Consider the following 27311-nt stretch of genomic DNA (forward strand, 5'->3'; position numbering starts at 1 on the left):
TGCTTCACTTCCTACCTTTTGAAGTGTTTTTATCAAAAAAGGATGCTAAATAAGAAAATAAAAAGGATGCTGAATTTTGTTGAATGCTTTTTCAGCATCTTTTGAGATGCTCATTTGATTTTTCCCTTTTGATTTGTTAATGCGTTGTATTACATTGATTGATTTTCTTATGTTGAACCACCCTTGCATGCCTGGGATGAACCCTACTTGGTCATGGCGTGTGATTTTTTTTGATGTGTCTTTGGATTTGATTTGCTAGTATTTTGTTGAGAATTTTTGCATCTATATTCATTAGGGAGATTGGCCTGTAGTTTCCATTCTTGTAGCATCTTTATCTGGCTTTGGTACTAGAGTGATGTTGGCTTCATAAAATGAGTTGGGTAGTGTTCCATTTTCTTCAATTTTTTGAGAGTTTGAGTAGGAATGGTGTCAGTTCTTTTTGGAAAGTTTGGTAAAATTCCCCTGTGAAGCTGTCTGGCCCTGGGCTTTAATTTTTAGGAAGTTTTTTGATGACTGATTGGATCTCTTTACTTGTGATTGGTTTGCTGACATATTCTATTTTTTCTCTGGTCAGTCTAGGTTATTCATGTATTTCCAGGAAATTATCCATTTCCTCTAAATTGTCTAGTTAGCATACAGTTGTCCATAGTATCCTCTTATGATTTTTTTTTTTATTTCTTCAGGATCTGCAATAATGTCCCCCTCTCATTTATTACTTTGTTTGAGTTTTCTCTCTTTGACTTTGTCAGTCTAGCTAAGGGTTTGTCAATCTTATTGATCTTCTCAAAGAGCCAAGTTTTGTTTTTATTTATTCTATTTTCTTGTTCTCTAGCTCATTTATTTCTGCTTTGATCCTTTTTATGTCTTTTCTTCTACTTGCTTTTCACATTAGCTTGCTGATCATTTTCTAGCTTTTTCAGTTCTGTTCTTTGATTTTAGCTCTTTCTTCCTTTTTTGTGTATGCATTTAGAGCTATATATTTCCCCCTCAACACCACCTTCAACTCATTCCATAAGTTTTGATATGTTGTGTTCTCATTTTCATTTGTCTCTAGATATATAGCAATTTCTCTTGAAATTTCTTTGACCCACTGATTGTTTAGGAGTGTGTTGTTTAACTTCCAGATATTTGTGAATGTTCTAGATCTTTGATGGTTATTGACTGCTAGTTGCATTCCATTGTGGTCAGAGAATGTGCTTTGAATAATTTCAATCTTTTTTAAATTTATTGAGGCTTGTTTTATGCCCCAGCATATGATCTGTCCTCGAGAATGTTCCATGGGCACTAGAGAAAAATGTATATCATGTTAATTTGGGATGTAATGCTGTATATATGTCTCTTAAGTCTTACTCGTTTATCACATTGTTTAGGTTCTCAGTTTTCTTTTTGGTCCTTTGTCTGATTGATCTATCTATAGGAGCGAGTGATGAATTCTCCTACAGTTACTGTGGATACAGCTGTTGGTTCCTTCAGATTTTGCCAATGTCTCATGTTCTTTGGGTGCATAAACATTTGATTATTATTTCTTTGTGGTGAGTTGTCCCTTTTATTAGTATATAATGTCCTTCTTTATCTCTTATGACATCCTTGCATTTAAAGTCTATTTTATCTGAAATTAGTATTGCTACCCCTGCTTTCTTGTGGCTGTAGCTTGCATGGAAGATTTTTTTCCATCCTTGCACTTTTAATCTCTTTGTGTTTCTGGGTCTAGAATGAGTCTCTTGTAAATGGCATGTTGATGGTTCATATTTTTTAATCCATTCTGCCAATCTATATCTTTTAATTGGGGAGTTTAATCCATTCATATTCAGTGTTATTACTGTGAAGGCAGTTCTTGAATCAGCCATCTTATCCTTTGGTTTTTGTCAGATCTGTTTTTTCCCTGTCTCTCTCTATTTCTTTAAGTTATCCTTACTAATACTCTTCAGTTCTGTGCCCTTCTCCAGGCCTCTCTCTCCTGTCTTTTTTTCTCAGCCAGTAGAGCTTCCTTTAGTATTTCTTGTAGGGTATGTCTCTTGTTAACAAATTCTCTCAGCGTTTGTTTGTGAAAATTTTAAACTCTTCCAGAATTTTGAAGGAGAGCTTTGCTGCATAAAGAATTCTTGGCCAGCAATTTTTCTCTTTCATAATTTTAAATCTGTCATACCACTGTCTTCTTGCCTCCATGGTGCCCACTGAGTTTTCAGTACTTAGTCTTATGTTGTTTCCCTTTTATGTGATGAATTGCTTCTCCCTTGCTGCTTTTAGAACTTTCTCCTCTTCAGCATTTGACAATCTGTTCAGAATATTTCTCAGAGTGGGTTTATTTGGATTTATTCTATTTGGAGTTCATTGGGCATCTTTATTTTGCATATTTTCATTTAGAAAAGTCAGGAAGTTTTCCCCAACCGTGTCTTCAAATACTCTTCCTAGCCATACTCTTCTCTTTGCCTTCTGGAACACCAGTGATTCTTACATTTGTGTGCTTCATGTTGTTCATCATTTCCCTGAGACCCATTTCAAATTTTTCATTTTTTTTCACCATTCATTCTTTTGTGCTTTCACTTTCCATCACCGTATCTTTGAGTTCGCTAATTCATTCCTCACCTCTTCAAATCTGCCATGTGTCTCAAGAATATTTTTAATTTGATCAGCAGTATCTTTTATTTCCATGAGATCCACTATTTTTTTAGTTTACTTCTGCAAATTCTTCTTTATGCTCTTCTAGGGTCTTCTTCACATACTTCATAAACTGAACCATGACACTGATGTTTGTGTTTACTTCTTTGATCAATTGCTCCAAGTTATGGGTCTCCTCTGGCTTTTTAATTTGGACATTTGCGTTATCCGTATTGTTCTGGTTTCCTAATGCTGCCATTACACTAAACACCAGAAATGGATTCGCTTTTATAAAGGGGGTTTATTTGGTTACAAAGTTATAGTGTTAAGGCCATTAAGTGTCCAAGGTAAAGCATTAACAATAGGGTATCTTCACTGGAGAAAGGCTATTGGCATCCAGAAAACCTCTGTTCACTGGGAAGGCATGTGGCTGGCATCTGCTTGCTCCTAGGTTGTATTTCGGCTCCTCTGTCAGCTCCTGTGCGTTCTTCAAAGTGTCCCTTGTGGCTGCAGCAAGCTCCTTCTGTTTGAGCTTATAGGGCTCTGGTAAACTAATCAATGCCCATGCTGAATGGGTGGTGCCATGCCTCCATGGAAATTAATCAGAATTATCACCTACAGTTGGGTGGGTCACATCTCCATGGAAACAACATAATCCAAAGGTTCCAACCTAATCAACTCTAATATGTTCACCTCCACAAGATTGCATCAAAGATAATGGCATTTTGGGGGCCATAATACATCCAAACTAGTAGATGTCTTCTGGTTTCCTCATATATTTTATAATTTTCTGTTGTTTTAGGCCTCTTGGCATTTGCTTATCTTGATATAGTTCTTTTAGGATATGGAGGATTATTTGAACATTTATCTATAATTTGGCAGAGTTTCAGCTTGGTGGAGTGCCCTTTCCCTGACCTGTCAGCAGGTGGCACTCATGAGCCACCTCTTACCCTCAAGCCAGTTCTCCCCCAACTTCGTCTATGCACTTAATGGGGGTCTAAACCATGCACCAATGAGTGCACCAATTTTCGATGTGCTCTGGGGACTGCCAGCCCTGTGGGTGCGGGTCGTGTCCTGTGCAGTTTGGCAGGGAGTCTGCTCCAGGACATGGGGCTACAAGTGAATTACTCTGGGGCTCTAGAGCCATGCATGCCACCTTCCAGCTCAAATGCTCCACAGTCCCTGTCTGCTGTGCACCCACAAGTCCCTGGGAATTGGGGAGGGCTTCTGACACTTCTGAGTAGTGACCTTACCTCTAGGCTGTGCACACCATGGGCTTCCGTGAAGGAAGAGTGGACTCCCTCATAAGCCCACAGCATCCTGAATTCCCTCAAGGAAGCTCTTGGCCGCAGTGCTGTGAAGGGTCATCTCACCAGCCAACTGCAAAGATGGCTGCACAGAACATGGAAAGTTGTCCCCTTCCGCACTCATCTGCCTGCTCTAACCACCATTCCCTGGCACAGGGGCTCTTAGCCATGGGTCTGCAAAGGGTTATCACCTGAGCCAAGCGCTGAGGAGGGTACCCGGGGCATGGAAGGTTGCTCCCCTCTGTGTTCGTCATCCAGCTCCAACCGCATGTTCCCCAGTAGTGTTCCAGGCTGAACACTCATCAGTCTTAAATGCAGTCTCTCAGCTTCTCCAAGTACACACTCACTATGGATGTAGAAGTCCCTGCCCAGCCAGTAGAACACTGGAACTACTGTTCTGGAGCTCTTTCTGTCCTTTATCTAGTGTTCTTCACAGAGGAGAATTTTGCTCTGTCTCTCCTAATCTGCCATCTTCCTGGAAGTCAAGATTCTACTTTTATTATGTACAATTGAGTGCTGTATGGTGAGCTATACAGACTAAATGCATAGTCCAAAAAAGAAAGGTTCACTATGGCTAGAGTAATCAAAGAAGGCTTCATTGAGGAATCAGGAGTTGAGCTGGTCCTTCAAAGCTGGAGGAGGAGGATGGTCGTGTGAAGAAATAACATAAGGACATGGAAATAGAAATAGTGGTATGGACAATCCTGCCAAAGACAGAAGTGTTTGTAGTTAGCTGGCAGTGGACAAGGTTGGCTGGGACTGTTACCTTAGTTTCTGCTCAAATACCCCCTGAGGCCTACTTTTCAGAAAGATAAAATCTACAGATTTTGTTCCCAAGGAGCTTAACCCAGACATCAAACAGAATGTTCTGAGTGTTCTGATGCAGACCCAGGCAAAGGACTGTGGTAGCATAAAGAAGTAGTAGTTTATTCTGACTTGGATATACGAAAGCTGCTTCATGGAAGAAGTAGCATTTGAGCTGAGCTCTGAAGCTGGTATAGGCCAGTGGTATTCTAGGTTGAGCAAACAACCTGAACAGTATTGGGTGAAAAATCCATCATGGCTAGAGTGTAGGGAACATCAGAGGGGTTTGGTGGGATGCAAGCCTGGAGAGATCTTACAGGCATGGAATATGGAAAGCCTGAAATGTCATGCTGGGGAGTTTGGATATTATTTTGTAGGCAATGGAAAGCCACTAAAAACTTTAGTTGGGGAGTAATATAAATAAGCCTGCTTTTTCTAAAGATTAGTCTGTGTCACCACTTGCCTCCTGCCAACCCAGGATCCAATCATCCCCACTGTATTTAAGGATTCAAGTTCAGTGGCAGCAGTTCCTACCATAATATCTGACCTACAGGGAAGAGTGAACACATAGCTCCTTCAGGTATGATGCCCTCTTGGTAATTGGAAATTGAGTCATTAGTGCCTTTTAATCTACTAGATTAGAAAACCAATTCCAGAAAACCCAAAAATCATCTGAGAAATCTCATCCTTAAAATTCTGTTTCTCAGTAACCAATCTCAGTACCAAAATCTGTATTAGGGTTCTCCAACCTATAGGATTACAGAGAGATTTATTATAGGAATTGGGTCATGCGACCATGGGGATTGGCATGTCCAAACTCTGTAGGGCAGACCACAAACTGGAAACTAGTGAAGGTGAAGTTTTATTCTTCAGAGCAGCTGGCTGGCTGAAGTAAAGGAAGAAATTCTTCCTGACTTCTGAAATCCTGAGTTTTTGCTAAGACCTCCAACTGACTAGATGAAGAGACCCCCTGATTGCTGAGGGAAATGTCATTTATTGCTTGTAGATAAAATCAACTAGCTAACAATGTAAATTCATCTATGAAACAATTAACAATCAGGCCTTTGCTTTCTTGACCAAACAACTAGACACCATAACATAGCCAAGTTGACACATGAAATTAACCGTCACACTTGCCGTTGACTAATCTATGTTCTCATTGTACAGGCAAAAGTGATATAAAACAAAAGAACAACTTAGGTGCTGATGTGGGCAATGCCATCATTATATCATCAATTTAAATTTAGAGATTAATTTATTTAAAATAGAGAAATGCAAAAGTAATAGCAATACCCCCATCAAATGTACAGTCTTGAATGCCACTTTTGCAAAGAGAAGGCTCGTGGAGGTACTTCTTTCCCCATTATTGAAAAATTATACTGTGCTAAAACCAATTATGTTCAGTAGTAGTAAATTCATACGCAAATAAAAAATTGGGTAATTATACATTGTCCTAAACATATAAGAAAATCAAAATATGCATAGCCTTTTAGGAAATCTGCCAATTTAGAATGTGAGGCTAATTTGGGAGCTGCCAGGGCATCCTGATTAAGGCTGTGGAAAGAAATTGCACAATGATGAAGTTCTGGAAGTAATGACATTTTTTAAAAAGAGACTATTCCTTGGCAAGATAAGTAGATTGTATTTATAAAAAACATACTTTACATTTCAGTTGATGAGACACTATGGTATATTGAATCATTGTTCACAATTCTTTACTCCTTTCCTATGTTAGAATTAATCATCCATACCCTTTGCTATATGATTTTGCTGTTCCTCTCACTGTTTCTCCAATCTGCTGATGTTAGGCTTGGTTATATGACTTGCTTTGGTCAGTGGAAGTGACGGGGCACATCTTGGTCAAAAATTTAAGAGGCATCCTGTGCTTCCTCTCACTCTCCTGAGCCCCTGTAATTTGCCATGATAAAATATGTCCCAGGAAACCACTGGTTCAAGGAGAAGGAGAGGTACATGGAACAGGCCTGAGCCAGACCTACAGTCTGAATACTAGCTGACTTACAGACCAATGAATATGAAAATCAGTTTGTTGAGTAAGCCATTGAAATTTTGATTGTTATTTATTTAAAAAATGAATACAAACTCAAAGAAACATGGAACTCAACAACAGAAAGACAATCCAATTTAAAAATGGGCAAAGAACTTAGACATTTCTCCAAAGAAGATATACAAATGGCCAATAAATACATGAAAAGATGCTCAAAATCATTAACCATTAGGGAAATTCAAATCAAGACCTCAATGATACCACTTCACACCCACTAGTAAGGTTATTACTAAAAAAAAAACATTGAAAATCAAGGATGCAGAAAATAAAAAATAATTAAAAAGAAAAAAGAAAAATCAAGGATGCAGAGAAATTGGAACCCTTTTACACTGTTGATGAGGATCTAAAATGGTGTAACCACTGTGGAAAACAGTTTGATGTTTCCTCAAAAAGTTAAAATTAGAATTACTGTAAGACCTGTTGTTTTAGTTTGCCAGACTGTTATGACAATTACCTCACAATGGGTAGTTTTGAGCCTAGAACTCCAAAAATCAAGATACTGGCAAGGCTTACTTCTTTTCTGCAAAAAAAATACAGCATTCTAGTGCTGACTGCCAGCCATCCTTGGGGTTCCTTGGCCTGTATCTCTGCTTCCTGTCACATGGCAATGTCCTCTCCTTTTTAGCTTCTGTGACTTCCAGGTTCTCTATATAAAGCTTCTAGTAATCTTGATTAAGACTCACCCTCATTCAGGTGGGCACACCTTAACAACAAATAACATCTTCAAAAGGTCCTATTTACAGTGGGTTCACACCAACAGGGGTTTGGATTAACATTATGGACATGTGTTTGTGGGGTTCATAATTCAACCTACCACACCTGTTAATTCCACTTCTAGGTATATACCCAAAAGAATTGAAAGCAGGAACTCAAAAAGATCATTGTACAGTGTTCATAGCAGCCTATCCAAAAGGTGTTAACAATCCAAGTGTCCATCAACAGAAGAATGGATAAACAAAATGTGGTGTACCTATACAGTGGAATATTATTCAGGTATAAATATGAGTGAAGTTCTGAGACTTGCTACAACATGGATGAAACTTGAAAACATTATGCTGAGTGAAATAAGCCAGATGTAAAATGACAAATATTCTATGATTCCACTTATATAAAATATCTAAAATAAGCAAATTAACAGAGACAAAATAGAAGTCACCAGGGGCTGGGGGGAGCAGGGAATGGGGAGTTATTGCTTAATATGTACAGAGTTTCTGTTTGGAGTCACGAAAAAGCCTTGATAATGGATGGTGGTGATAGTAGCACAACATTGTGAATGCAATTAGTACCACTGAAGTGTATACTTATTTATTAGGGTTCTCCAGAGAAACAAACAACAGGATATATATGCAAATATTGAGAGTTTTATTATAGGAATTGGCTCACGAGACCATGGGGATTGGCAAGTCCTAATTCCATAGGGCAGGCTGCAAGTTGGGAACTCTGATGAAGGTTCCAATGAATTCCAGAAGCTGGTTGGCTGAAGTAGAGACAGAAATTCTTCTTCCTGACTGTTTAAGTCATCAGTTCTTCCTTTAAGGCCTTCAACTGATTGGAAGAGACATCTCATTGCTGAAGTAATCTCCTTTGTTGATGGCAAATGTAATCAGCCATAGATACAGTCAACTGATGAATGATTTAAATCCATGAAATACCCTCACAATAACAATCAGGCCAGTGCTTACTTGACCAAATGACTGGACACCATAACCTAGACAAGTTGACACATGAACTTAACCATCACAACTTAAAAATGGTGAAAATGGGAGATTTTGTTTTGTGTGTTAACCACAATTTTTTAAAAAGCAGCATATATTACCGTTACTATTGTTAATTAACATAATGGTAATAAATTTACTGATCTGCTGATTGTAAACCCCATCAATGTGACAGTATAATAAATAAATAACATTTCTCCAGAAAAAGGAAATATATGTTGACATAGCTAACCATGAGCAACTGTCATGTTCTAACAAGATTGCAACTATTGGAATTTGAATCAGAGAGAGACCAGACCAATTTGGATGAAGTTCAGTTCATTCTTTAAACTGATAATAGATGGGAATATATTTTAATAGTAATCTTACTATTATATTGTAAACTTTGGCCTGTAAGCTATTAAAAGACTGATATTTATTTTAATATTAGATTTACATTTTGACTATGGACTATAAGCATCAAGACTTATGTTATCTTTGAATCCAGGTTAAATTTTCCAAAGGTCTCTGATCGTCATTTCTGAATAACAGGCATCTTGCCCTTCACATGAAGGTAGCAAATCCTGAGGAATAAAGTGAAATTCTGAGCTGGGAACTTAAAAGTTTGTTTAGAAATAATATTAAAATTCACATGTAATAAATAATAACAGTGATGTTGTAGTATCTACGGCTACTTAAATTCTCTCTCCACCCCAGTGGAAAGACAATGAGGGATTATTCCCTCTGACTTTTTAGCTTTAAGTGTATTTTTTAGATATTGTTGTACAATGTGGTGGCCACTAGCCACACATGGCTATTGAGCACTTGAAATAAAACTGGTCTTAATTCTGATGTGCTGGAAGTGCGTTGAAGACTTAGTATGAAAGAAACTATTAACTTATTTATAATTTTATTTTGATTACATGTTAAAATTATAGTATTTTGGATACAGTCACTTTATTAAACTCTCCTCAGATATACAGTTTAAGCATACCATCTAGTTCCTGCAGAGATCTTGACTGATAAAACATTAAAGTGAAGTGTACTTTGTGTAACTTTTCTATCATATTTTGTTTCTTATTAAGAATTGGGTCAGTTGAAACTTAACTCGCTGACAAACACACACACACACATACACACACACAAAGCTTAATTAAAAGCTTCATTCCTTTGTCTACAGAAGTAACTACTTAAGCTGACTTTTTCTCTCTGGTGTTCACAAACAAACGTTTCTTACCCTCTGAGAGAATGGGGTCACCAGAAGCAGGTTCTGAATCCCAGGAGGAATGGTAATCGTTTACAGTCAGTGGCAGTCCAATATTAAATTTAGTTGGTACTGACCCATCTTATTTGGCCTGCCCCATTCACACTGGCCCAAAGTAGATTTCTGAATTTGCCCCCAAACCATCCTTCCCTCCAAAAGAATTGAGATTAGGTGCTTACTGATCAGCTGATTTTCTCTATGATGATTTGAGATGTACAACAATGGAATCTGGCTCCTATATACCTTGAAGGTTTTTTGTTTGTTTTGTTTTGTTTTTGTTTAGTTGTTTTTGACCCAGGCAACAAGACAGACATGGAATAAAGAAACTGAAGGAAACTTGTGAATTTTAATTCCAACTAACTGAAGGGCAGTGTTTAGAAAACAAAAATAGACTTGAGTCACAAGATATAAGTTTGAGTACTAGCCCTGCCAAGTACTAGTTTGTGTGATCCTAAGCAGTATCTTCCTTTGTAAAATGAAGAAAGTGCTTACACTCGTGGTTCCTTGTTAGGAATGGAATAGATGATGTAATGTGCATGACAGATATAGACTGGCATTGTATGTCACCTGTGTCACTATGCAAAGTACATGAACAGAATATCAGTGTTGCCATAACAGCCTTTGTGGACTAAAGGTGAAACTAAATTACAAGCCCATCAGGAAATAGGTCATCTGTCTGCTTTCCCTTCCACCATGCCCCATGAACCCTGTATTTATGCAGAATTAAGCATGTTCTTAGAAGTTATAAGCAAACTAGTGGTATTCAGCAGAGAAAATAATGGTTAAGTGCATGCCAGAATCTGGGTCAGCCATTTAGGCAAGTGACTTAACCTCAGTTTCTGTTTCTATGATGTAGAGATGATAATAGCTTCTTGAGATTGTTGTGAAGATTAAATGAGATAATGAATGCAATGATCTTGAGCACACAGCACGGTACAAAATAAATGCTCAATAGATAGCAGCTATAACAATATAACCATTGGAAAGAGGATTTAAATGTCCACAATTAAGATCCAGTAAGTTCAGTTGTGAGTAGCAGAAAAGAAAAAAAGTTCCTGTCCACAGCTTTGTTAAGTTTATGCTCACCTGGATATTGCCAAAAATGATTGTTTTGAGAAATATAGGGACATTTGGCTTCTAGTTTATGGGAGCTCTCCTTCCCCCAATAGCTCAACAGTCATTCTCCAAATCCAGAGACGGAGAGCTGGGGACAAGGTCAGAATAACATTAACATCCCCTCAGTCCTGCTTAATGGGTAACTCTTCTAGCAATTCTTAAAGGAAAGGGGAAGAGGTGTCTTTATGTTTTTGTGACAAGATCATAACCACTTATCCCACAAAATATTCCATGGAATAAGAAAATAGAGCCCATAATTGTGTGACAAGGTGGCAACAATTATTTCAGACTTGGTTTTGGCACATTTTGATGTGTAAATACTATGACAGCCCAAAAGCAAGTCACTCTACACTAACGGACCTCTCTCACTAAATTAAACCCAGGACATTAAGATATGGCCTGGCTTTAAAACTCAAAGAGCATCACTATGGTGCAATCAGTGTGGTCGGCTGTTAACCAAAAGTTAGGTGTGAGCCCAGGGATGTTCTTGTCTCTAGCCAATTTCTCAGTAATAAATGTTCTGGAACTAGATAGAGGTGATAGTTGCACACATTGTGAATTTACTAAATGCCACTGAATTGTACATGTTAAAATAATGAGTTTTTAGTTATTATATTTTACCACAATTTTAAAAAACCAACAAATGCACTAGAGGATGCATTTTCCTAACCCTGAGTTAAAACTGTATTTTTCTTCCTAACGTGTATGTGCCTACCATGTAGTATACCCTGATACCTGAATGCCTACGTGTACATCAGCTTTTAAGAAATCTCTGGTCTAGGTGTTTTACTCTGCAGCATTCTGGCATCACCCAAGAATATGTGACTCATACACATCCCTGTTTTGGACTGGATTATGTATTGTATTATCTACATGAGCACATAGATTCCATTCAAGACTCTTTGGTCCTAGCACATATTGGCCTAGTCTAGAAAATTCTCTCACCCAGAGTGTGGGCTTAGAATGAGATGTGTGTCTGCCCTCTCCAGAGGCACTGTATGGCTTTTTTAATAAATGGGAAGCAGGAGACAGAGAAAGGGAGCACTAAAGAGTACAACTGAATCAGTTCCTGAGATTCTTCTTTTAGCCAGCTCAATTTCCCAGCACAGGACTCAGTATTCTCAGTTCTTCTGCACAAAGTCAATATTGTTCTTTTATAGAGCAAAGATCATGAGAGGTGGCAGGTCTTTAAGGCCTACACAAGCACAGAGTACAAAGGAAGAAGGGGGTAAATGGTAAGCTCACAAAAGAGTATCTGCCGGGAAGTCCTCTTGAGGCAGCGGTGCATACCTCACATGAAAAGTCTTCAGCAAAAGCCAGAGAAGTTTCGTGCTGGTCAAGATTAGCCCTAGAGAGCGGGGGAGGATGACCTTGTACACAGTTGTGGAGGAAAATCCTCCCTGGGCAGCTTTTCTTCTCACGCCAGCCAGAAGATTTCAGCTGCTCCTGCTATACCACGTCTTTCCAGAAACATGAAGGTGTATGAAAGACAATAAAGCCTATGATTAACACTGCGACCAGGATCAGGGAGAAAAGGACCATGAGGAAGACGTAGATAGAGTGGGAGAGAGGTGTGGAAAATGGCTGCTCAGCTGGAATCAGGTTGGTCAGGTTCAGCATGTAGCCCAAAGACCACCCAGCATCGGTGTTCCGGATCTGCAAACAATGAGGAAAGTCTTATTTGTGGTCCTAGGAGACAACCTGTAGCCTTCAGGCAACCCCAGAGCAACCAATAGGTGTAAAGCACCGTGTTCAGTTCTATAAAAGGATTACTTATATATTCTAAACTGGAAATGTGGTTGTAGGGATAATAGAGTAGCATGTGACTAAAAACAGAGAGTATAGAGTCTCACTATGACATTCCCAAAGTTCTGAGAGGAATTTGGTAAATTGCCCACTTCTCCTGCCTAAAAGATTTAATTAAAATAGGCTTTTGGAGATTTACATTCCTGTTTTGTTATTTGTAGGAATGTTTAGGAGGGGTGGTAGGAGGCAGGCAAGAGGATGAGGGAGTAGTGATTGCCCCTGGCCTTCTACATCCTCGTCACGCCCAGGAAACGTCCTTATATAACCAGGATTTCTTTATGATTCAACCAGGGAATAATAGCAGCAAGTGAATCTCACTTTATGAAAGTTGGAAAATTATGCATATGCATATGCATAAGAAAGGAATCTTATAAAATGATAAATACACTCTATCCAGCCATCTTTCTAGTAATATTTTCTAGTCACTCCATACTGTTGAAATGCAGATGGTCTATGAATAATAAATAATTTTAGAAACATTTTTAATATATGAGCTATGCATGGTCGTGGTAGAAAAATTAGGAAGAACAAATAAGCCTAAAGAAGAAGATAAAAATCATCCATATTTCACCACTCCAAAGTTGCTGCTGTTATCATTTTGTGACATATCCTTATAGTCCAAGTAGGATTTTTTTCTTAGAAAAATGGAATTAAATCCATGTTGAATTTTTCACTTAACAATACATTGTGAACATCATCCCATCTCTCTTAAGATATTTCTGCATCATCATCATTAGCTTGGACTACCTTATGCATTCATTTTTACTCACTTTACCAATTATTTATCAATTCTAAAAAAGGGAATAATTGGATAAAATGATGTGCACATTTTTAAGACTCTCAGTACATATTGCCAAAACCTCTTCCCAAAAGGTTGTGTGAATTTACATTTCCACAAGGAGTGGAAATGCTCCTCTCCCCCAAAGGCTTCCCAATACTGGGAATAAATAATCTGTACAAGGCCCACTTCCCTGTATGGAGGGTTAAGGACCTTATCTAACTGCATGTATCAGGGACAGCTCCAGAGTCAAGAGGAGTTATCACCTAGGACTTAGAAATATTGGGCCATTTGTTGGCGCTCAAAGAATATAAATCAAAACTGCCCTGCTCATTCATTGTAAACTAAATATAGATATTTCCTTCAAACAAACAAACAACAACAACAACAAAATAAACTGATGGAACGGAAGGAAGGCCGGGGATATTAAAACAAGGAAAAGTTTTGTTTGAATTAGCAAAGGAAATGCTGACAAAAGTGTGATCAAACTGGCTTCCTTGGGGCCATTACAGACCTTGCCTCAATGCTTTGTTTTGCTTGAAACCACAATATTTAATAAAGGGGGCAAAATGCTTTTGCTATCAGGGGCATGGATTTAAAAAGGCAGAGAAACGGCTTTTGAAATTTTTCAAGTAGTCACGCAGCTGATGTAAATGTCCCCATATGCCTGCATACCTGCAGGGGGCGCTATGATGAAGCGCAGCAGTGAGGCTGCTTCTTCAGGGCTTATGCAAAGCCAGGATTCTAAACACCTAGCAAACCCCCCCCCAGCCCCACCCCCATTCTCAGTCACTCAGCAGCCTTCTTCACACAGCTTTCAGGTTGCTCAACCTTGAAGCAGGTGGAATTAAGAGCCACAGCCAACAAGGCCTTCGCCTCTTATGTGAAGAAACAATCATCTTTTCCCACTAGTGGAAGGGGTCCTTGGGATGGGTGTTGAAGTCAGCACACAGAATCATTGGGGCTACTGAAATGCTGTTACATTAATATCTCACTTTTTGTTTTCATAAGGAATTAGTCATTGTTATGTGAGCAAAAAGGCAGGGCTGAGGTGACAGGCAGCTCTCCTTAGATAGGTTGCCCACAGCTGGCCAGCCAACATGCCCAGGAAGGCTTGACACAAAATGCCAGCTTGGGTTAGAGATGAGTGGTGGAACAGGACATGAGGCCAAAACTTCAAATCCAATTGATTCCCACCCCTTTCAAGTCAAAGCTGCCTCGGTCACTACCAACTGACCTTACTCCAACCCAACAGGTACCCAAATTACCTTTTCCTTGAAACGAGTGTTTGCCCAGTTCTCTGCTGTGAAATGATAGCCATGTAGAAGGAGGGAGAGAATGTAGGCACCAGAAAAGCAGTATTCACTCAGGTACTTCTCCTTTATTCTATCAAAAGTTGTCTTCACCTACAAGTGAAGTGAAGAAGAGGTCATAATTGTACAACAGGCCCCTCTCAGTAGCTCTTTTTCACTACCAGAGCTGATCAAGAGGAGAGAGCCCCCAACCCACATGAGCCTGACAGTTGATCTCTCCTGGAAAGCTCTGGGGTGGTGCTGTCCTCCTTTACTGGGTTCAGAGGTTTATAGTTCAGGGTGTATTAAGCTCTTCCTTCACAGGGTTCTATCAGATTTTAATAGGTGCTCCAGGAAAAAAAGATAGTTCCTGTGGTCTAGTAGGTTCAGAAATTGAATTTTATTTTCCCTTTTATCCCCTAAACTTGGAGATTCGCAACAATATTAGCATATTAAAATCTGTGGAAAATCTTGCATGAAAAAAAATCTGTTAGTCTTTATTTAATCAGAATTTTCTAAATGTTCTTGACCAGTCTTTGGTTCATAGCCTCTAAAAGCATCTTAAGGAAACAGTGTCATAAAAAGCCTGGCCATGCATTTTAGTTCCTACACTAGAAACATCAGCACCCCCCTGGGAACTTGTTAGCGGTGCTCTCCCCAGACCAACCATAACAGAAACTGTCTTTTAACACAATACCTTGGTGATTCATGTGCACATTAAAATTTAAGAAGCACAGCTGTGGAACACAGTTTAAGTAGCATTTTGCTAAGGATTGGTAAAAGTGCCAACATCTTACCTTCTATCCTCTGTCCTTGGCTAGCCTCTTTTTTTGCATCTGAGTCATGCCAAAGGATCTTCTTGAGTCTTTTGTGTGTTTACTCTCCCTACTCAGAAATTAACAGCTGCGTATCAACCTTTGCCCTTACATATCCTAGTTGTTGTGAATATATACCCAGATATCCAGAGCCTGCTCCACTCGTCTCCTGCCCTCAATAAGAGGCCAGGACATCTCTAGCTCAGCTCAGAGTTCTGTCTGCTTCCCTATTCCTCAACCCGTGAGACAGGCCTTCCCTCCCAGACACTCTGGGCAGAGAGAGAACTAATATTTGTTAAGCATATAGTTAGATACTAGGAACTATGCCAGATATTTTATATGTAGAGTCTCCTGGCTGCCTGTATTCCCTTTTGCCCAGATTTCTCCCAGCTCCCAAGGGACACCCCATCTGTAAATATTAGCTGCTGCCTGGAGTCTACTCCTAACTTGGCTCCTGCCAGCCCCCAATCTCTGGAATGCTAAGTCCACACCTAGGCTTCCTTGTCCTGCTCTGATGGAATTCTTGGAATGACCAGCTTGGAACCTGTCTTTTCATTGAAACTACTGCTTTTGATTAACTTCTCTGTATGTGACATTCTTCTGAGACCTTGGTGTGGATATCAGTTGACTTCCTACCCAAGATCCCTACCCCTTCCTTTCAGTACCTGCACTCTGCTTTCCTTTTGTGGCAATACTTTCTCCCCCATTCTATGTAGTCTCAGTGGGTCTGTCAAACAAAGAACCCCTAGGGGATACAGAACTCCAAGAATCTTCTTGGGCCTGGATCTGCTGTACCCCCATAGGTTCTTAAAGACTAGACTCTCCCTTGGGGGTATACCATTTTGACCTAATTTCCCTAAATACTTCAACATTCCTATCCCCTTACTTCCTCTTGAAAACTATACATTGGCTATGCAATCTAACCCGCTGAGGGTATGATAGTAGGAAACAATATAGAAGCCACAGGTATCCCCCTGGTTCAATGCCCAAATAATGACAACTGATCATGTTGATGTTTGTTGACTCATTACTATGTGCTCTCCAAATAGGGGTATGGGTCTCTTGTCTTTTCTCTTCTCTCTCCCTCACTCCTCTCTCTTTTCTATTCCTAGGGCCCTGGGACAGTACCAGATTCTCTCCCCCTTATGCATTTCCCCTCACCACCCTTCATATGAATGGGATGCAAGGACTGAAAGTACATTATTATCACTATACATAGAATCTTACAGTATTGCTCTCTTGGGCTATTCTTTCGATGAACAGATTTTCAGAGTGGAAAAGTGACTATGTTCTGGCCTCCAAAAAAACATTTATGAACTCTCTAATTAACCTACCAGAAGATGACCAAGGAGTAACCCTTTCACTCACTTTCCTAGTATCCCTGCTTCAGTGATTTGGAGCACCTTAGTAGACATCAGTGGCTGTGGTTTTCATTTTATTTCCCCTGAAAAAGCAGGGACAGGCAGCATGATATAATATGTATAAAGCATCTAGCACCTTTCAGCATATAGTATGTAATTAACAATCATTAGTTCTCTCTCTGCCAACATATCTAGAAGGGCAATTCGTAAGCTCAAGCCACACTTGAGTAGCAGACCATCATCATGATGAGGTTAGCAGGAAAAGAAGAAAAGGGTTATCCCATAGCAGGGTACTTGATAAAACTATACTTTCCATATATGGCTGGGCAATGCAGTTGGGAGAAATGGACCACAGATCATAAAAGCACCTCAGCATTCTAGGCCCTGGTGAAATGAGAATGTGGGTCTCACCCTCCACTCTCCCCTACCCATTCAAATGTTTCAGAATTTCCCCCAGATGCAGGGCTTTCTGAGCTTACTTCCAGGTCCTCTAAGCAATTCTCCATGTAGCTTACCTGAGCAAACCTACATATTTATGAGCAAACCTACATAAACCAGGTCTGCATATTAGTGTTCCCACACTAAAGTAATCTGATGAAATAAAAAATTAAATGAGGGTAAGAAGAGGAAATCCAATGGAGCTTTTGCTCTGATAAAGAAGTAATTCTTTCCTAAAGAGCACCTTCAATCTACTTCCTCAGGAGCCACTCGTAGCCTGGTCTCAAGTTGCCTCTACCCTACGATGCTTATCCTCCGCCACAGATCACCACCAGCTGCAAAAGCCTCCCCTAAGTGTTTTGTAAATGGTGACAAACTGAAGCGTATTTGAGCAGCACTTACTGAAGGCCCTGAACACCCCCACCTTCATGTTCTAGCCAAAGATTAAAAAGTGGGGAGAATTCCAAATCTCTAGGCTTTTGCACAACTTTTCTTCCTCCTTTGTCAGCACAGATGAGGACTAGCATCCATTTTTAATTGTATTTCTTAAGAATGAAAGCACCATTCACTTTTGTAACTGTGTCAAATTAAAGCAGCTACTGTTTGAGCAACCCCTAGATGATCTATATTTTATAGCTGGAATAGACACCATACTTGTCTCCTCCTTGGAAATATTCATCAGATGGTGCTGGAACATGGAATGACTCAGGGCTTCAGAAAAGAAAAGTTAATTTGTCCTTCAAATATATGAATAATTAGGAGACATCTTGCACCTGGGCAGTGTAAAACAGTGGTGACTGTGGCAGACTCTGTAAGTTTCCTGTCTTCCTTTGCTAATGGAAATCTGATTTGGGGGGGTGGGGAAGAGGAGTAGACAACGATGTACCCAGCTCCAGGCCAGCAGCTCATGATGGGTCTAAGGCTATATATGTGAGTCAAAAAACCCTGCACCCTGCTTTTGCATCAAGTCCTAGCCAGTGAGAGGAATGAGTGAAAGATTGCTGAGGGGCTTCTGGGACAGCTTTTGCTTTCCTGTTAAAAGGAACATATGTATCTGCCTCTACCCTTCTTCTGGCCTAGAACATGGCTGTGATGTCTGCAGCCACGCAACCATCTTGTGTCCATAAGGAAACAGGCATAACAACAGAACTGAAGAGGCCATGGTTGAGATACAGTCAAGATGCTGACCCCTTGCCAGTACCTGCCGACCACCAGGCTTCATGTTAAAGGAGAAAAATAAGAACTTATTTGTTTAAGTGAATGTCGAGTTATCTGTCATTCGTTGATGAATGCAGTCCTAACTGAGTCCACCATCCAGGCCTCTCTAAAACACTCAATGCATCTTGGCAAACTAACACCATTTTAAGAGCAGGCTCTCATCTTCCACACTCTTAGGGCACAGGGCAATTGTGGCAGCTGCTGTTTCCAGTTACCTACCTCTACCCAAGGCTTAGAGCAGAATTTTTCCATTACGTCGATCGCTTTTTCTTGAGAGACTTTCTCTGATGTCAAGTTGAAAAAATTCATCACATAGTAAAATGCTGAAAATGCCTGCAAGAAATAAATGCAGAGCTATTGGCTGTGTCCAAGACAGTGGGATGTTAACATCCTCTCCAGAAGGCTGTATCCCTAATGCAGGTGCCTGGAAATCTCTGTTAAGTGTATTAAGAGACCAAGAGACATTCCAGACCCAAGAGCATTTTTCTCTTCCTGGAAAGGGGGTCACTTGCTGCTGACATATTTCTGAGCCACTTGGCAGTTACTTTTCTCTATAATTTGAATGGGAGAGTCAGAGGGAAAGAAAAATGGGAGAAAGAGAGGATAAGGAAAGAGAGAGGAAGGAATTACAAAAATCCCATTTAAAACAAACTATATATAGTTTATGAATTTTAATAAATAAAATTTTAAAATTCCCTACAAAGGTATTAAGAGTTATTCCTGAATTGCAAAATCATAAGCTGTTTCTTCCTTATTTGGGGAGCATATTTTTTGCTTTTTTTCTATAGTGAACATGTACTGCTTTCTTAATAAAAATAGCCCATTTTTATTCAACATGCAGGCCTACCATGAACCAGGTACTATTCTAGGCACACACACACACACACACAATCATTATGGGGAGGACAGAAAAAGGTGAGAGTACAAAGAAAAGTAAAAAGAAAACATTCTATTAAGATCATCCCACAATTATTGGCACAAAGACAGACATATAGACAAATGGAATAAAATTCAGAGCTCAGAATTCAATTCTCACATTTATGCCCAAATGATTTTTGACAAGCTGGTTGTGCGAGTTTGAATGTATTGTGCCCCCCAAAATGCCATTATCTTTCATGTAATCTTGTGTGGGCGGACCTATCAGTGTTAATTAGATTGTAATTCTTTGAGTGTGTCTATGGAGATGTGCTCCACCCAACTGTGGGTGATGACTCTGACTGGATAATTTCCATGGAGATGTTAACCCCATCCATTCAGGCTGGGTCTAAATGAAATCACTGGAGCCATATAAATGACCTGACAAACAGAAGGAACTCAGTGCAGCTGTGAGTAACATTTGGAAGAGGAGCTACAGCCAAGAGGGACACTTTGAAGAAAGCGCAGGAGCTGCAGATGAGAGACTGTTTGAAGACAGCCCTTGAAAGCAGACTCTTTCTCTGGAGAAGATAAGACAGGACAAATAACCCAAGTGCAACTAAAAGTGACATTTTTGAGGAACTGCAGCCTAAAGAGGAATGTCCTGGGAGAAAGCCATTTTGAAACCAGAATTTTGGAGCAGATGCCAGCCATGTGCCTTCCCAGCTAACAGAGGTTTTCCGGATGCCATTGGCCATCCTCCAGTGAAGGTAACCGATTGCTGATGTGTTACCTTGGACACTTTATGGCCTTAAGACTGTAACTGTGTAACCAAATAAACCCCCTTTTATAAAAGCCAATCCATCTCTGGTGTTTTACATTCTGGCAGCATTAGCAAACTAGAACAATGGTGTTGCAGGATAATATCTCTAGTGAGGAATCTGAAAATGAAGACGCTGACTCCTTCCCTCTCTATAGGGATCAGACAGCTGAGAACCCTTGCTGCTCTCATATACCACCTGATGCTTTCTGTTCTAATAGTCAAGAACTAATTATTCCTTCTGATATAAAAGCACATTGAACAGAACTTTTACCCCAAAATACTCAAGTACAATTTCCAAATGTTAGAAAGTGGAAAGGCCTTACTCTAATAACTAGAACAGATGATTCACATCCTTTGAGTCCTATATTAGAAGATTGTACTGAGGGAGAAGCTAAACAGGCCCAAGAAGAAAAGCAGGCAGTAAAAGGCATAATGTAATGGCTAAACTAATTATAAAAGGAAATAATAAAACTACACTAATAAGTTAGATATAAGTAATAGCAAACTCTCTTCTAATTTTTAGTTTTTATGTAAGTAAAAACTGTTATATCACTCTTACAGAAGTCAGCTTAATTAGTAGAAATATTTTCAGTAAAGTTTTGCAAACCTTCAAGGTTAAGTTTGAATCTCGAATAACATTGTGAATACTCTCCTTTGTTCTTGACTCATGATTCATTTGCAGACATTCGAGGTTAAGTTTGAATCTCTGATAACGCTGTAAATACCCTCCTTTGATCTTGATTCACTTGTGGTTTATCACCTGTAGTTTACCACCCATGGTTCAAACATAAAAATAGAACATGACTTACTTGAATGTGCCCTGAATCAAAGGCTTTATAAACACTCTGTAATTTAGACAGGAAGGGTCTTCTAATCTCATATCCAGCCGCATCTGGAAGGGGCAGAAGTCCCCAGGCTTTTAATGTATCAATTTATTTTACATTGTAAACGTGTTCCTTTTACCTTACGTGCTCCTTTGGTAAATACGTGTTGAATCTGAATTCTTGTCTTGAGTGCTCTTTTCTTTTAAACTATTGTCTGTCCCTATACTCTTATTTGAGTGGGAGGTTGCTTGAGTAAAGCCCAAACCACCTGAATCATGACATGATAAGGCTCAGGCCTTTTCTAACAGAAATCATAGGTTTGAGGTGTAAAAAAACAAATTGTTGACAGTGGCAAAGACCACCCAATTGGAAAAGAATAGTCTCTTCAACAAATGGCGCCGGGAAAACTGGATCTCCATTTGCAGAAAAAGGAAGGAGGACCCATACCTCACACTATATAAAAAAAATCAACTTAAAATGGATCAAAGACCTAAATATAAGAGCCAGGACCATCAAACTCCTAGAAGAAAACGCAGGGAAGCATCTTCAGAACCTTGTATTAGGCAATGGTTTCTCAGACTTTATACCCACAAGCAACAAAAGAAAAAATACATAAATGGGACTTCATCAAAATTAAAAACTTTTGTTCCTCAAAGGGCTTTATCATGAAAGTAAAATGACAACCTTCACAATGGGAGAAAATATTTGGAAACCACATATGCGATAAAGGTTTAATATCCAGAATATAGAAATCTTTCAATATAACAACAAAAAGACAAACAACCCAATTAAAAATGGGCAAAATCTCTCTCTAAGCCAACTCAGCAGCTACACTCATTTCCCTCCCCCCTACATGGGACGTCATGTCAGGAGTCAGTCCTGAGGATGAGCCTGGACCTGGCTTCGTAGGATTGAGAAAGGCTTCTGGACCAAAAGAGGGAAGAGAAATGAAACAAAATAAAGTTTCAGTGGCTGAGAGATTTCAAATGGAGTCAAGAGGTCATTCTGAAAGTTATTCTTATGCATTATATAGGTATCCCTTTTTAGTTTTTAGTGTACTAGAATAGCTAGAAGGAAATACCTGAAACTGCTGAACTGCCATCCAGTAGCCTTGATTCTTGAAAATGATTATATAATGATATAGCTTATACGGTGTGATTGTGAAAACCTTGTGGCTCATACTTCCTTTACCCAGTGTATGAACAAATGAGTAGAAAAATGGGAACAAAAAGTGAATAATGGGGTAGGGGTTATGGGATATTTTGAGTGTTCTTTTTTATTTTTATTTTTATTCTCATGTTTATTTTTTGGAGTAATGAAAATGTTCAAAAATTGATGGTGGTGATGAATGCACAACTATATGATGATACTGTGAACAACTTGTATACTTTGGATGATTGTATGGTATGTGAATATATTTCAAAAAAATTGCATTAAAAAAAATGGGCAACAGACTTCAATTAGTGATATGAATGAAGCAGGTCTGGTTAAGACCAGGGCAAGCCAGGCCAAAGGGTAAAGGTTGAAACTGATTGTGTTTTAAAACTTCAACTTCCATATGAGACCAAGGGAATAGATATCTATCTGGTACAGGATCTAAATTTTCTAAATGGTACAATTCTACAGTCGATTTGTTCAAACACCACAATTGCATGGAACTTTGAATAGGAAGTGAGATACGGTAGGTTAGTATAGGCTGGAGTGAAATAGTGACACATCCCAGAGTAATTTGGGCAGATAATAAAAAATATATTTACAGCCTCCCCCTCCCCAGCCCCGAGGATCTGGGGGAAGGTGCAGATGTGTTGGACATCCTCACCTGGACTGGTGTTGATGTTGTCACAAACATTGGGACTGGCGGTTTGACTTGCCCTTATGAAGCTCATTACCACAAAGAAGAGTCTAAACTTGCATGTAATGGTGCCTAAGAGTCTCCCCCTCAGTACCTCTTTGTTGCTCAGATGTGGCCCTCTCTCTCTCTAACTGAGCCATCTCGACAGGTGAACTCGCTGCCCTCCCCTCTATGTGGGACCCGACTCCCAGGGGTGTAAATCTGCCTGGCAATGCAGAATATGACTCCCGGGGATGAATGTGGACCCGGCATCGTGGGACTGAGAATATGTTCTTGACCAAAAGGGGGATGCAAAATGAGACGAAATAGTTTCAGTGGCTGAGAGATTTCAAATGGAGTCGAGAAGTCACTCTGGTGGACATTCTTATGCACTATATAGATAACACCTCTTAGGTTTTAATGTATTGGAATAGCTAGAAGTAAATACCTGAAACTACCAAACTCCAACCCAGCAGTCTGGACTCCTGAAGACAATTATATAATAATGTAGATTACAAGGGGTGACAGTGTGATTGTGAAGACCTTGTGGATCACACCCCCTTTATCTAGTGTATGGATGAGTGGAGGAGTGGGGATAAAAACTAAAGGACAAATGGGGTGGGATGGGGGGATAATTTGGGTGTTCTTTTTTCACTTTTATTTTTTATTCTTGTTCTGGTTCTTTCTGATGTAAGGAAAATGTTCAGAGATAGATTGTGGTGATGAACGCATAACTATGTTATCATACTGTGGACAGTGGATTGTATACCATGGATGATTGTATGGTGTATGAATGTATTTCAATAAAACTGAATTTAATAAAAAAAAAATGGGCTAAAGATTTGAACAGACATCTCTCCAAAGAAGATATTTAAGTGGCCAGAAAGCACATCATTAGCCATTAGTGCAATGCAAATCAAAACCAGAATGAAATACCATTTCACACCCATTAGAATGGCTGCCATTAAAAAAATGGAAAGGTTGCAGAGAAATAGGAACCCTCATTCATTGCTGGTGGGAATGTAAAATGGTGCAGCTGCTGTGGAAGACAGTTTCGCGGTGCCTCAGAAAGCTAAGTATAGAACTACTATATGACCCGGCAATCCTACTACTTGGTATATACCCCAAAGAACTGAAAGCAGAGACTCCAGCAGATATTTGCACACAGATGTTCATAGTAGCATTATTAACAATTGCCAAAAGATGGAAACAACAATGTAATATTATTCAGCCATAAAAAGAATGAAGTCCTGATATATGCAACAACATGGATGAACCCTGAAGACATCATGCTGAGTGAAATAAGCCAGACACAATAGGACAAATATTGTATGATTTCACTGAATTGAAACAATTAGAATAAGCAAATCCATAGAGTCAGAATCTAGAATATAGGCTATTAGGGGACAGGGTGGGGATAGGGAATTGGAATTTAAGGCTTAAAGTGTACAGGGTTCCTATTTGGAATGATGAAAATGTTTTGGTAATGGATGTTGGTGATGGCAGCACAACATGTTGAACTCAATTAAAAGCATTGAAATATATACCTGAATATGATTAAAAGGAAAAGTCTTAGATTATAGATATGGTAACAATAAGAATTTTTTTTTAAATCCATGGGACTACACTACACAAACAGCGAATCCTAAATTAAACCATGGACTTTAATTTATAGTACAATTATAAAATGTGCTACCATCAATTGTAACAAATGTTCCATATCTATGCAAGGTGTTGGTGGTGGAGTGGTGTATAGGAATCCTGTACTTTATGTATGACTGTTCTGTAAAATCACAAATTCTCCAATAAAGAAAAAAAATGATCCCAAACTTTACCACTCAGAGACACCCACTATATTTGGCATATAGGCTTCTGGTCCTTTTTTCCCATTCTATTATATACATATAATTTTTATTATACTTTATACCATCCTATAACTAACTTTCTGAATCTTTAAATATAGCATAGAGTTAAAAGAAAAAAAATTGGGCAGAACATGCTAGATGAGGCAAATTCAAACCCCAATTCTAGTGCATTTTCTCATTCTTATCCTAAAGGGTGCCAATTTTTAGAGGAAACCATTTTGGAGGTTATAAGAGCACATCATTCATTCATTCATTCAACAAATACATCGAGTTCTGTGTGCTAGGCACTGGACTGAGCCAAAGAGCCTACCTGATCATTGGAGGAAGCAAAAAGTTGTTCCTTTGCTGGAAGTAGTTTGGATGAGGAATTATAATTTGCATCCTTTAAAACTACTAAGCCAGAAGTGAATGTAGAAAGCAAATGTGATACCCAAACTAATCAAGAACATTCCTAGTGATTCTCATAGGCATAGAAACAGGAGGGCAAAGAAGCAGGGTTTGGGTCGGCAAAATACAGGAAGCAGCGGAGGGTTCAACCCTCACTGAGAGAACAGGAAAAGACACCCTCTGCCAGGCAAGTTCTCACTGATAACAGACCTTAAGCTTCAATTCCAGCCAAAATAAGCCCAATGCCTGCTTCTTAATAATTGTTAATTTAAAAAATATTTTTGCACAAATACAACACATATCTAATTTAACAAAAATTAATCCGTGTGAACACATTTGTCCTTTTCAAAAAGTTTTCTTCTTTCCTTCTTTTCTCCTTTCCCTTCCTCCCTCCCTTCCTTCCTTTCTTCCTTTCTTCTCTCCCTCCCTCCTTCCCTCCTTCCTTCCTCCACCCCCTTTCCTTCCTTTTTCTTTTTGGCTTGATTTTCTCTTCATTTCTAGTCCCAAAAGGGAGCCCACATTAACAAATTAATATGAAGCCTTCCATTTTTTTTCCATGCTCATATAATCATATACAAACACAAATGTATAAAAGGGTTTCCTTAAATGAGATTTTTATGTACATTCTGCATCTTGCATTTCTTAACAATCCTTTGTGGAAATCCCTCTGTGTCAGCTGGGACTGTTCTGATGGCTGCATTAAGAGTCTGTGGTGTGAATTTTCAATAATTTACTCAACAATTCCCTAGTGATGGACATGCCCTTGATTTCCAGTATTTTTCCCTATGAACAATGTTGCAATAAATGCCTCTGTACATTTAGCCTCTGTACTGGTGCTGTGCTCATTCCTTTGGGAAGACGAGCTCCCCAGGAACTCTGAAAGTCAGGCTCCACATTCCCTGTCTTAGGAAATTCCAACATTTTAAACATCATATTCCAGTTGCAGAACAATATTTTGGTATGGTCCTATTTCTACCATCTTAATCCAAGGCAACATCATCTCTTGCATGGACACTGCACTGGCATCTTAAATTGGTCTCCATATTGCCTTTCTGGTCCCACTCCAATCCTTCTGCATACATCAGACACAGGAATCTTGTAAAAACATAAATTTGATCATATCACTCCTTTGCTTAAAGTCTTCAGTGGCTCCTAATTATACCTGGAATAAAGTCCAAACTCTACCACATCTCTCAAGGGCAGGGATGTTCTAGCCTTGCTCACCTTTCAGGACTATCTTATACTCCTGCCCACCTCTCCAATACCATTTCATATTTCTCTTTCCTTTCAAAACAGAAATATCTTTAAAATTCTAGCTGACTCGAAAGTAACAAACATTTATTATATAGAATTTAAATACTACAATTTAAAAATGAAAGCTCCCCTTATTCTAACTGTCCCTTAGAAATAAACACTTTTAACAATTTACCATTTAATACCGACTGAAAATATACAGGTAAAATATTAAAATAGATTTATATATTTTTGCCTAAATATGCTCATACTAGACAAAGTATTTTTCACTTTGTTTCACTTAATAATACATCATGGGAAAGTTTCCATGTACATTTAACTCATCCATTTAAAGGGCTATATTATATTCCCTTGTTTGTATGTATATATCATAATTTATTTAAATAAAGTCCTATTTATAAGTATTTGGGCTTAGTAATATTTCACTATTATAAATAATGCTACAATGAACTTATATCTTTGTAACTTCACCTACTTATTTCCTTGAAGCAAAACGTTTGGTCAGAAGATAAACATATTTTATGAGTGCAAACATCCACTAAAGGACATGAAGAAGAATGTTCATAAGGCAGTTTTATTCATAGTAGCCCAAAACCGGAATCAACCCAAACATCCATCCACTGTATAACAGATAAATAAGTTGTGGTATAGCCATACAAAGAAATACTATACACAGCAATGAAAGAATGAACTACTGTTACATGCAACAACTTGTATAAAGCTCAGACAATGCCAAGTGAAAGAAGCCAGATGCAAAAGAATGCATACTATATAATTGCAAGAACTGGCAACACTAATCTATGGAGATAGAAACCAGAATACAGTAGTGGTTACCTTTGGAGTGGGGTTATCAATTGGGAGGGGGCAAAAGGAAGTCTTTGGGATGCTGGAAATGTTCTATATCTTCATCTGGATG

At 39.0% G+C, this 27311-nt stretch overlaps 1 protein-coding gene and 1 long non-coding RNA gene across 6 annotated transcripts in view; one reads left to right on the plus strand and one right to left on the minus strand.

Annotated features, from left to right (window-relative positions):
• LOC119510273 overlaps positions 1 to 27311 on the plus strand; it is a 145262-nt gene that overhangs the window by 43000 nt on the left and 74951 nt on the right. The gene's annotated exons all lie outside the window — the stretch shown is intronic.
• The window catches only part of ENTPD1 (ectonucleoside triphosphate diphosphohydrolase 1), a 211352-nt gene continuing 193402 nt past the window's right edge, over positions 9362 to 27311 (minus strand). For all 5 annotated transcript variants that reach the window (XM_037804508.1, XM_037804506.1, XM_037804505.1 and 2 more), the window contains 3 exons: positions 18776 to 18889; positions 14701 to 14838; positions 9362 to 12504 (listed from right to left, as the gene is read on the minus strand). In XM_037804508.1, coding sequence (XP_037660436.1) covers positions 12298 to 12504; positions 14701 to 14838; positions 18776 to 18889 — 459 coding nt within the window. In that variant the 3' untranslated portion in view covers positions 9362 to 12297. The remainder of the gene's footprint in view (positions 12505 to 14700; positions 14839 to 18775; positions 18890 to 27311) is intronic.

Source organism: Choloepus didactylus, chromosome 15 (assembly GCF_015220235.1).
Source record: "Choloepus didactylus isolate mChoDid1 chromosome 15, mChoDid1.pri, whole genome shotgun sequence".
NCBI lineage: Eukaryota > Metazoa > Chordata > Mammalia > Pilosa > Megalonychidae > Choloepus > Choloepus didactylus.